Source organism: Grus americana, chromosome 4 (assembly GCF_028858705.1).
Source record: "Grus americana isolate bGruAme1 chromosome 4, bGruAme1.mat, whole genome shotgun sequence".
In the NCBI taxonomy this organism is placed as follows: Eukaryota; Metazoa; Chordata; class Aves; order Gruiformes; family Gruidae; genus Grus; species Grus americana.
The window spans coordinates 35,610,298-35,622,394 of NC_072855.1; the positions used below are offsets into that span (position 1 = coordinate 35,610,298).

Below are 12,097 nucleotides of genomic sequence, written 5' to 3' on the forward strand. Positions count from 1 at the left end.
CACCTTCCCAGAGACTGGCTCTATACAAACAGAGGAAGGATGAGCACTGCCTCCAAAATCAAATACTATTTGTCTTTGAAAAGAAGATACATTTTCTCAGACATTTTCCATTCAAATACTGATCAGCTCAGACTGATCAGCATTACGTAGGGTGTAGAGGAACATATCTCAAGACGATGGTAGTTGGACTCCACAGGCTAGAAAGAAAAAACCTAAGTGTAGCCAAACCCACATTATTTCATAAAGCATATTTGCTATCTGATATTAGAGAACACAATTTAAAAGTGACCTATCAGCTAAAAAGAGAGCACATTGAGCATTAATGTGCCTGAACAACAACAACAGAAGAGTTGGGTTTCTTCTGAAACAAGCAGATCCATTAGTGTGATTATGCTAATAAATATGATGTCAGTTAGGTTTTAGACAGAGTCTAATAGAGAGTAATTTCTGCTCTCAGGAAAGGCACACTGGCCCACAGTAAAGAGCAAATTTTACAGCAGATGAACAATAAGTAGCCAAGCAACAAAATCATTTCACCATCACCTAAATGCATTTTCCTGTATCAGAAATGCAAATGGTTTCAGAATCAAAGAGAAGAAGAAGAGAAACTAAGATGTTATTTATGCAGTCCACATACTCCATCTCGGTGAACCATTGCTTGGCCTGATCAAGCCAAGTCTAACAGAAGGTCTGGGTCAAAACAGATGACACAGTGGATCAAACAGGATTGATGTGCTTGTGTCTTTCAGATGTTGCTGCAGCCATTTGGGAAGAAAGAATGCTGACCTACAGCAGCAACCGAAGGCAGTCAGGGAGGAGAGAAAAATACCAGCTCTGGTTGGTGGTAACAGATTAGGACAAACACTTTGGAAATGGCTTCAACAGTCCTCCAAAGCTTTGGTGTGCTCAACAAAACCAACTCAAGGACATCTAGGGAGATTCTACAACAGCAGTATCTCTGCCCCCTGCTTCCCAGTCACTTGCTCATAATCCTTTCACATCAGAAATCAGAGGAGAAACAGCTCAGCTATAAAGATAAGGCAAGCATAAACATCTTGTACTTGGGCAAGCAGGCTTGAGATGCAAGCTGTATATCATGTTATGATGAAAGATGGAAGGAAAAAGAGATGAGATTGGGGGGGCAGAATTAGTATGAAAGTGAGCAGGTGCTATTTGCATTAAAAAACAGGAACATCAAACAAACTCATGATGTGTAGGAGCTCAGAGGGGGTTTTTTTGTCTTTAAGGAATTCTTCCAAGTCCATTAACATGTTTAAGAAAGATGCAATTGGGAAACACATCCCTGCAACAGTCCAGGAAAACCTCTGATCTAGTGGTAAAATGTGCCGGAACTCAAACCTCTCATTCCATGGCACAGAATCACAGCAAGGTGCTCCGAGTAACCAGTGTCCATAGGGTCACTATGCTTCACAGTCACCAGACCACCATGGCGAGCCATACTTTGTAAAGATAATGAGGAGATAACTACACACTAGTGGAAATTCAACGTAGTATTTTATTTAAGTCCACAGAGGCAAGCTGTAAAGAAGGGTCTGGTACACCTTTCAACAGTACAGTCATCTCCAGTATACTACTAAGTGGAATTTTTTAACATTTTCTGCCACTGAACTAAAAAGCTGATTATACTAAGAATTTAACAAATGTTGTGGTTTATCATCCTTACAGTCTCTGCTTCATCAAAGAAATCTGAAATAGAATTTAAAAAGAAAAATCACAATTCATTTAAATTGCAGTAACAGGCTGGCAAAAGCAGCATGTTTAGTTTTGAATGAGCTACAGTGAAACATTAAATACCTCAGTTGTTTCAGGAACTCAACATCAGAGCTGCTGTTAATGAGCTTGATGAACTCCTCATAAGAAGGAGCATATGTGTAGTCTTTCTTCTGATGCTCATTCATCTGTTCTCTGTACTCCAGCTGGCTGAGTAGCATTCGGTTAATATAATCTGGATCACTCAGCAGTTCCACCACTGGTTTCAGGACTGGAGAGGAAAAATATTTTAAAACAAAATCCTTATGCTGAAGAATAACTGCTGTCCTTCAAAAGAAAATTACAGATAAAAGGCAAAAATAAATATGCAAGTTGATAAAAATCCAAGCCCAATCTTCTGGCCTACATAGTACATTTAAAACTGGATGTACCTTCTTGATAAAACTGTTTGTTTAGTCTATTACACAAATTGATGTACATTGACAAAGCTGAGCTCTATTTGGAAAATTCCAAGTGTTCTTTCTGCTATGTGCCTTGAAGGCCATGACATTACAGCCACTATAAATGAAAATTAGAAGTAAACTGAAGCACATAATATACTTGAGACTTCATAATTTCTGAATCTGACTTCGATGACATAAAAAATGACTAGTGTATTTATAATCAGATTAAAGTGTAGCTGATAAAATAAAAAGCAAACCAGAAACCCCTCAATTAAAAAAACCCACACTGGATAAATCAAAGTCTAAAAAAAAAATTAAATCTGGTATCATGATTCAGATATCATCACATCCTTAAGTCTATGGATTCTAAGTATCTGAAGAAAATATAAAAGACCAGAATTATTCATATAATCACTAAAAATAATGCCATGGAAGACTGCAAAAGTGTTCCTCTATGAAAAAAAAACAGAAGAATGGAATGGACAAATTGTGTTTTATCCTGAAAGGTGCTAAACAGCCTGGCATCAAGCCAGGAGAGTCAAGTAAGTATATGCTTGATTTTGAGAATATAAAGTGTATTACTGGTTATCACAGAAATTAAATTTCAGAATTTAAAAGCAGAGCGTGAAGAGTTATACATAATGAAGTCTGTAATTACTAATGTTGTAGAGGTGCAAATGGTTAATTATCTCTGATCTTTGATCTACCTTTTGTTGCAAGTATTTCTGCAAGGACTATGCGCAAGCTGACCGACTGGACATCCTTTGAGGGTAGGAGACAATACACCAGAATTTGAGAACATTTTTGCAGGAATCTTACTTCTTCATCAGAGCTCCTCAAGCATGGGTGCAGCAAAAAAGGTCTCGGTGGATCCTCCTGCCTAAGGGGAGGAAAAAAAGAACAAAAAAAGAAAGGAAAAAAAAGAGAGAGAACTTACATAGCTCTCATATCATGATTAGTCACTAATTGATAAAATACCCAAATTCCATTATCAGATAAATAACTTCAGTAAAGAAACACTTTAAACAATGTATATTTTTCAAATCCTGCTAATTTTTCTTCATGATGTTAAAATACATTTCCAAATTCCTTTGTCTTGTCAATATTTTCACCTGCCGAAATAGAAATACTGTATTTTAAAACTGCATCAAATAGAGAGAGCCCAGCGAGTGGGAGGAAAAACGTTTCTCTGAATATAAAAACAATTGTTCCATCATTGAACTTACAGTGAAATCTTGTCCAGTTTTTCAGAACAATCGTCAAGACAAACTCAAGCAGCAAATATATTCTTGTAGGGCAAACTCATTATAGACCTGAACCTTTAAGTAGCGGATTTGGGATCACATCTGGTTTAAGAAAGAGGTCTACCTGTTAGATACTGAAGTTACCACCTTTCCTTTGTTAATGGCAAATAAATCTCCCAGTAAATAATGGCCTGTCTGACCTGACTTTTCCTAGAACAACAGTTTTCAACTTGCCACCTGCAGGCTACATCAAATTGGTCAGTGCAAGATAACTATATAGTAACAGAATTGGCATTATCAGCCATCTACACTCTAAGTGGAAAACCAGTTTAGAAAAAGATTAAAAAACCCACCCAGAGGTTTAGAAAGAGGGTGGAATCGTGATGGCAAACAGAGAAAAGTGAATTGAGCCCCAAAGTGCAAAGAAACTTGGCCAGACAAGTCCCCTCAGTAGTTCAGCGAGAACCAACCATGTTGTTACCAGTATCAATGGGGTATATAAAGCATGAACATGGAAAGCATGAAACTGTAGGGGCTCAGCATGTGTGTGCAATGCCACCTTTGGGGCAATGCCCCTGTGGACAGCATGCTCACCCCAGAGGGGGCGAGAGGCCCTGTACTTCAGGCTCTGCTCAGTCTCATAGGTCTGAACCTGCATCTTCCAAGTCCCATCTGAGTCACCTCTTGGCCAGACGACAGATTTGGTGAGTCACCTCTTGGCCAAATGAAGTAGCACCACTGGCTTGGATCTGAGTATCTCAGGCATACAGAGATCACAGAACCATTCAGAGAAGAGATAAGAGAACTTGCCTCAAGCCGAGTCCTCTGATCAGCAGGTTGAAGCTGGAATATGCCCATGTTATATACTAATAAATCACCATGGATGAAAAAAAATAACTAGGGAATAAAATCACGGTTTTCCTCTATCATCCTAAATGCTTCAGAGTCAAGGTCTAACTTGCCTGCCTCCGGCGGAGTCAGATCCTTGCCTTTGGCTAATTCTGGTTCAGCTTCAAGAAGGAGCAGTAGAATACTCTCAGCCTGCTGGGGAAGGCATTCACTATCATCCACTCACTAACTGTAAGGGCTATGCAAGCTGGATACTAATGGACAAAGGAAATCCAAATTTTCTTGCTGATTTCACTTTGCATTTGCTGAAAGAATTAGGCTCCTAACTTGCAGAAAGTACATCAGGCCTGGAGTTAGAACAGCTACAGCGTGCTATACTATATAGTAACATATTACACTAATATACTCCTTTTCCTGCCACTAAACAGGCAAATAGGTCCTCCCTGCTCCTCGCAGTCATGGTAGGTGCATTTTGGGAAAATGGCAAGACAGAGTCTTTCAGAGCTAACAGTGAAGGGGTGTTAGTGCCTTTGCTGCAGCATGAAGCACTGGGTGGGTGCTGCGCACCACTGAACATGCACAGCAACGTGCTGCTGGATGAGCAAGCCCATGATAGCTCAGCTTGTTGTTTGTAGACTCCCCACAAACAGCTCTTCTGATCACAGCTCTGAAAGAAACAGGGAACAAGCCCACCCCACCCTATTTTGTGCCCAATACTGACCAGTTCCTCTCCTCGCAGGTGCCGATGGTTTTCTGGACTTCTCAGAGCACGTTTGACTGGATGTGCAAATGGAATTCCTTAGTGCAGGTCACAGCAGCACCTTTTCTTTATACAAAAATGGCCGTAGAAGCAGAGATAAGGTGCCCTAGCAGTTCTTTCAAGGCCATGTGCCTGATGTGCTCCAGTCACAGATTTACAGTTTAACAGCAAGGTGACCATGCCAGTGGTTACAGCGAGACAGACACAGTGTCACCTGAGAGGCGCCACGGTAATTTCCAAAGGCAGCCAGGGCTGGTCTTCAGTAGAAGGCTCTAAGGTGTTACAAAGGCTTAGATCTGTTACGTTTCATGTCAGTGCCTCCTCCCATCGTCTATAACATCTGCTTCCTCTCCAGAGCTGGAGGCTGCTGTCCCAGTTAGAGTGAACTGACTGTTACTCACAGAGCTGCTCCAAGCCCATTGCCTCTGTACATGAATAAGTGACCAAGAACCATATACAGTCAAATCAAAAGTTTTCAGTTAGACACTGCTACATGGCCGCTACTGACAGACACCACTGTGTAACAACTGATTTTTGCTAGTCAGTCCAGGAGGGAACAAATATGTTGGAACAGTAACAATACCCTAATAATAGCTCTAGTTGTGTTCTAATAATACAAGTCATTTGTCTCAAGGTGATCAAAATTAGTTTATAAATTAATTTTCAGAACAACAGGAATATAAAGATGATATTTGGTTTCAGTTTGACTGAAGCCTCTTATTCAATGTCAAATCAAATGTTTTGTTTTCAAACATGGATCATAGAGGGGGTTTCCATTGTTACAAGCAAGACAAATTTCAAAACAAGTCCCTTGGAACAGCTTGGATGTAAAGACTCTTCTGAGGAGCAGTGGTTTATGAAGATGATGTGCAGTCTTCATTATCAACCAGTGCAGGTGGTGCTGAGCTCAGAAAGCTGTTTATCTTGTTCTGGTAGGATCTTTTCTCTCTGGCAGCTGAATACCTAGCTATTTTCCTCAGTGCATTTCCATTCCTCTTGCCTACTCCAGACATATCCTACAGCCTTCTCTACACTGCATTAAACACTCCCCATCACATGCTCTCCCTAAAGGCATTCATTATTTATCCAAAACCAGACACGTCCCGGGCAGACTACTGGCAGACAGAAAGTCTGGGTCATTTATGTACAGCCACCTCTTATTGGGGAAGTAAAGTCTTCCTTTTCTAGACAGGTTGGTCCACCCAAAGTCAGCCACTTAGAAACACAGCCAGAAGCATATGCAAAATGCTGGCAAACAGGATGACTTACACTGAACATCAGTTGGCTAGCAGCAAACTAACCTCTCCTAACAACTGATTCCTGTGTATTAACAGCAATGATACAAAGTTAGAACTAAAAAAGTGGTGATTGCTTTTTGCTGTGAACACACAAACCCTATCCTTTTTGGACGTTCTTACCTTATTTGTGGGACATCCTGCATAGCAATTAGATCAAGCTATATTTTCATAACATGCACAAAGCACGAAACAGAGCCATAATGCACATGGAATTTCACTAAACTGAGATTAGTCTTCTTTGCCTTCAATACCTCTCTACAAGTCTCCTGAGGAACACCAGTCTGTTTGGGACTGCAAACACCCTGGAGCATTAACTGCACCTACACTATCATCCATGTAAGAAAAGTAATTTCTCATAATCTTTGTCTCCCTATTGTACAAATTTATCCCAGTCAACGGCCAATACGTGCAGCTTGGCTGAGCTGGACCTATGTCAGGACTTTTCTGATACACAGTCAACAGAACACAAATGGAAAATGGCATACAATAAACAAGTAGAAAGGCCTTACCCTTCTAATTTGTCCAATGTGTTCTTGCCTACAGGAATGCAAGGGGGGAGTGGAGTTGCATACTCTCCAGTTGACAAGCCATTTAAGAAGAGTCTCAGTTTTTTCTTGGAGTTATCTCCATTACCTAAGAAGACATAGCTCTCTAGAAGAGGGATTCTTTCAATTGTTTTCCTAGCTAAACTGTACCTAAAATGTGATCTAAAAAGCAAAAGGGAAGGCACAGAACCCCACCAGATTTTTATGAAAAGAATCGAGAAACAAAGTCTTCAGGAAGTTCTTCCCTGGAAGTGTTCAAGGCCAGGTTGGATTAGGCTTTGGGCAACCTGGTCTAGTGGAGGGTGTCCCTGCCCGTGGCAGGGGGGCTGGAACTAGATGATTTTTGAGGTCACTTCCAACCCAAACCATTCTATGATTCATTCTAAATTCAAGTCTAAACAAGCCTTGTATATTAGTGCCAAACAGTTGTGTCAACAAATCGTGCAGTTTTCATTGCTGTTTGGGCAAGAGAAGTAAAGAGGAGACTGAAAGCAGAAGAGGAAGCTTGGGGGGAGGTTTAACAGCTACAAAATAAATCAATATGCCAGTGGTAAAACAGACAAGACAAGATATCCAGGGTTATATCCTCCTTTGCATTTATACATGAAGCATTACAGTTCTATTTGTCTCATTATAACCATTGATCAGCTTGCAGGGAAAATATATTGCATGTCAACAAAACAGCAAGAAACAGCACCCCTTGTAACTCAGGCTTCCCCTTCATTGATAACCATTAAAAAAAAAAAAGGAGCAGTGAGCAATCACAGAAGTATTAACACCACTGCTCAGCTACCCAACCACATGTGTTTACTGTCGTGGAGCAGGAACTAAGATGTCCTGATCAGGCATAGTCTTAAGGCTTGATATAAAACTCTGTGGGAATGTGATCAAGAGTAAAGAAAGGCACTGTTCATTTTGCAGAGACCAAGAGGAAAAGCAGGAACTTAACTGCAATCTGCATGCATGTACACAAAGCAGAGCACTGCTAGATATCTCCAGTGTCAATAAAGAGATTAAGCACTATTAAATAACCTAAATAGTAACACAGGCATTATTTCTCTTCCTATCCAATTTTGAACATGTGCTATTAGGACTGTGTGGTTGGATTTTCCAAATGAAAGGTCACTCAGTAATTACAGAAAATTCTTAACTAAAACTGCATGCAGATATTTTTAGAGAGCGCTTTGAAAGCCCAGCCAATTAGCCATAAATTCTGACCACAACTGTGTGCAGTGAACTAATATAAATGTGGCACTCTAGCAAACAGTTCCAAAACAGGCATGATACAAGCTTTGTAAACCGGGCTCATTTAATCTACTTTAGGCAATAGAAAAATAATGGTAAGTGGCAACTTAATTCATTTGTGTCTTCTTGAACAAGCAAGACTGAAGTAACAGTGACATATATTGGTGTATCAAGATGCAGGTGACTTCAGTGATTTAAAACAGTGGACAGAACTCATGCTTTACACAGCACGCTTACAGGTCATATCCCTCTTCACTCCCCTGTGGCTACAAAGCCAGCCTTAACCTTGCGTTTCTTTTCCATAATTTTCATTTTATGAAATCTTTAAGCCTGCTCTAAATTTTTAACACTATCCAATGCTATTTCATAGCATCAAAAAGCAAAGGGATTTCCTTCAGCTGCCCCCCAAACCAGTGAAAAATCAGGCAGCAGTCTGAATATAGATCCATAGGTAGGGCCTGCCAAAGCGGATACCTTTGTACCGGGTCTGTTCCAAGCAGTACGCTTCTTTGGGACCAAACTGACACCTACTGTAACTATTCTCTGGTCTGAGATTGCTTCATGCAATTATTGAACATCATCAATACTAAGACTTTACCCCTTACTGCTGCAAGCCTGTAAGTTCATCCAGCACTTTATAAAGGAAACCAGAACAGCAGATTTGCTTTGGTATTCCTGAAGATAAGCAGTTAAAACATTACCAATGTTACAGAAATATCATAATTTCCTTCCTATGCTACAACTAAGCAACTCTGAGCCAATATCAACATCTCTTTAACAACTATTCCCCATTTCTTAGGAATGTGGGACCCACGGCCGTTCTGTAATACTGGACTATCATCTGTGACTGGGCTTCCAGGTTTCCCAAAACAGGGACCCCATGGAAATACCTCTTTTTATCTAGGATCTACTCTAGATACCCACAGTTTTAATTAGGACCACTTGGTAACTCCCCGTATTGTAAAGACTCATTACAGTAAGGAGTATTAAAAGACACTTGGTATTTGTGGTTGGGTACATGCTCTTGATGGGAAGCATTGTATTTTTATGTAGTGTCAACCCTCATGATGGCATGGAAGCGCTTATAAATTAATCCTAAAAGGGGTGAAAAAATTAAAGGCCAACCTCAAAGTTGTTATTTACAATGCCGATGCAACTTGGGACTTTGCAGGTTTAGGGTTGGCAGTACCCGACCCTTCTTCAAGGCAAGATACTCCAAAATAAGTACACTGATTAGGAGACATGCGTGACCAGGAGCTTAATGATGACAAACAAGATAAATCTATCTGCTTTGAAAACAGGAAGCAAGCAAATAAGTAAGTGATATCCAAAACAAAAAATAAAACAAAAAACCCAAAGAGTCTGTAAAAACACTAACAACTCTACAGGAAGTTTCATAAGGGTCCTTTGTCTTTAAATAAATAAATAAATAAATCACATGTTCCCTTCAGCCTTGCTATTTCTTTAATTACTCTTTCAAAATAGAGTCTTGCAGAGTTACATTTAAGTCTCAATCAGTGCAATTGTGAGCTGAAGTGCACATGCAACTCTAAATGACTTTCATCAGTACATTCAACACCCACCACGTGTTTTCATTACACTGATTCTGAGAACTCTCAGAACCACATGCAGCCTGCATCTCTTCACCTGTATCGCCCTCAGATCACTAAGCTTCTTGAGAGTGCAGCAGAATGAAAACTGCTTGATCTATTTGAACTTTCTAAGAAATAAAAGAAACAAATTTAGACCTTACGAGCCAGCATCATAAACACACCTGAAAAAAGTACCTACTAAAAAAACCCAACAGCTCTGAAAACAAACCACACCAAACCCAAAAAGTACAACAAAAAATAAGGACAAAGCCAACACCAAAATTTCCACAGCTGCCATTTTTATCAAGATACATCAGCAAGTTTTATAAATCACTTTGCCTGATCTTTACTGTGAAGATAACCCTATCATTTACATGTCACGCTTACCTCTTTCAGGAAAAAGCTTTTGACACGTCATGTTGATAACAGACCCAAAGAATGTATGAATGGCTTACAAGCTGTGGTATGACCATATCAGTACTAGGAGGTCCTAATGGTTATTGTGGTGTCTAGGTCACACTCAATCATTAACAGGAAACATGAACCCCACACTTCCCACACTGAAGCTTGAAGGCAATGGCAAGCTTTAGACCTGGTGCTACCCATGAATTAACTTTAACAACATGCTCAGACCTTGGCTTTCTGTGACTGTTTTGTTCTCAGCACTTTCATACAGCTGCTCCCACTGCAACAAACCTCTAAAATTTCATGCTAATCCTCTCAATACTCCTTTCCAGAGGCTGAGTGTAATAAGCAGTTCTTGGTATTCCTGGTTTGTGGGTGGCAAATGGAATTATAAAAGAAAAACAAGAACTGTGGGAGGTGTTCAGTAGCTATCCTAACAACTTGGATGCAGCTATAGGATTAACCAAGTTAAATCTCAAGTGCTTAAATTCCCTTTGCATCAATCTACTCTTGATCAGTTTGAAGTGGCATCACCTTTTATTTTTACTGAGCATCTTATCACACTACATATTGTAATCACAAAAAATACAACAGTTATATATCCTATACGTGCAAAGGTATTCTCGTGGGCCAACAAAATTAAGAACTGAGTTGTCTTCTCTCCTTACCCTGTCAGTAACACATAGAAAGCAAAACATGTACGATATGAACTTAAATCCCCAAATTGCTTGTCATACTGATCCCTCAAACAACAATTTCCCCACAGCACCTCCCTCTCTCACACTTTCCATTAAGGGCTTTGAGCCCTTAATTATAGGTTCTGAATCAGCACTGGGCGTAGCCTGTAGCCCGCAAGCATCCATTTTGCTAAGTCATGACTTATGCTGCAAGTCCAGGCACATATACACAAAACCACTTCTAAGCATCCCATCAGATGTCATGTAGCAGTCAACCTGCTAGAAGCAGCCTGCAACACCACACATCCATATTTGCTGAAACCAACTCTTCCTCTACCTTTGGGATCAAGGTGCCCTAGCTGTAGGTTAAAGACAAACAGAGAACACTCGCAATCAAAAGATGTAGGAGAAAAAGAAAAAAGAAAAAAAAAAAATCAGTGTCGCTGTAACCTCTTCTCACTTAAGTTTGTTCAAAAAGCACTGCTTGTCAGGACATTCAAGAGGCAAGCATTAACTATCTTCAAATCCCATTTGCCTATTTATCTCATGTAGGCAAATCTCATTTTGCCTACACTGCAGTTTAGAGACCACCAGCACAGGGTGTTACTTATCAAATATTAATAGTTCTGTAGTAATATCTGATGTGGTTACACTTAGCCCACAATAAGTGTAAGGGAACTTCCTCTTCCTATCATGTGGACAGCTTCACAGAAAGATGCTTACTATTTGTTTTCACTTTGCTAAGTCCTTCCAATACTGACTGTGCATTTCATCCAAAGGAATAGCTGTCTCTTGCTTTCAACAAACATATCATGTTACCAGAGTAACGCTACATTCCCGGGATCAGGTAATTCTAGCCCCTGCAAAGTATACTGGCACCACAGACAATGCTGCACCCACATACCAACATGCACGTTTCTAGCATTATATACCACCTTACTCAGCTCACGGTCCATCCTCGATCACATAAAATGGCATTGCCAGTATTCAGCTTGCTTATATTCTGCTTAAAGTACCCGAGGAAATACACTTAAACAAGATATTATGAAGGAACAAAGGGATAAAGGCTGCTATAAAACAAGAATGGCCAAATACTACCCTCTCTACCCTGCAGAATGCACTTGGCTAATCCTGTTATAAATGCACTCCTGATTCCGTACAACATAGGGGAAAAGAGCAGTGGCTTCTACCAATAAAGCCAAGGCTTATTTTTCTTCCATATCTCATAAAATAGCTAACACTGGACACAGGGAAGTATTCCATTTCTATGCTGAGCTAGTATTAGGAATGAAATGGTTTCCTATCTAA

General features: G+C 40.0%; 1 protein-coding gene across 1 annotated transcript in view; it reads right to left on the minus strand.

Annotated features, from left to right (window-relative positions):
- The window catches only part of SNX25 (sorting nexin 25), an 89,327-nt gene that overhangs the window by 50,845 nt on the left and 26,385 nt on the right, over window positions 1-12,097 (minus strand). Inside the window, exons 4-5 of the mRNA XM_054824497.1 lie at window positions 2,882-3,054; window positions 1,816-2,002 (exon numbers count right to left, since the gene is read on the minus strand). Of these exons, the coding sequence (XP_054680472.1) occupies window positions 1,816-2,002; window positions 2,882-3,054 (360 nt within the window). The remainder of the gene's footprint in view (window positions 1-1,815; window positions 2,003-2,881; window positions 3,055-12,097) is intronic.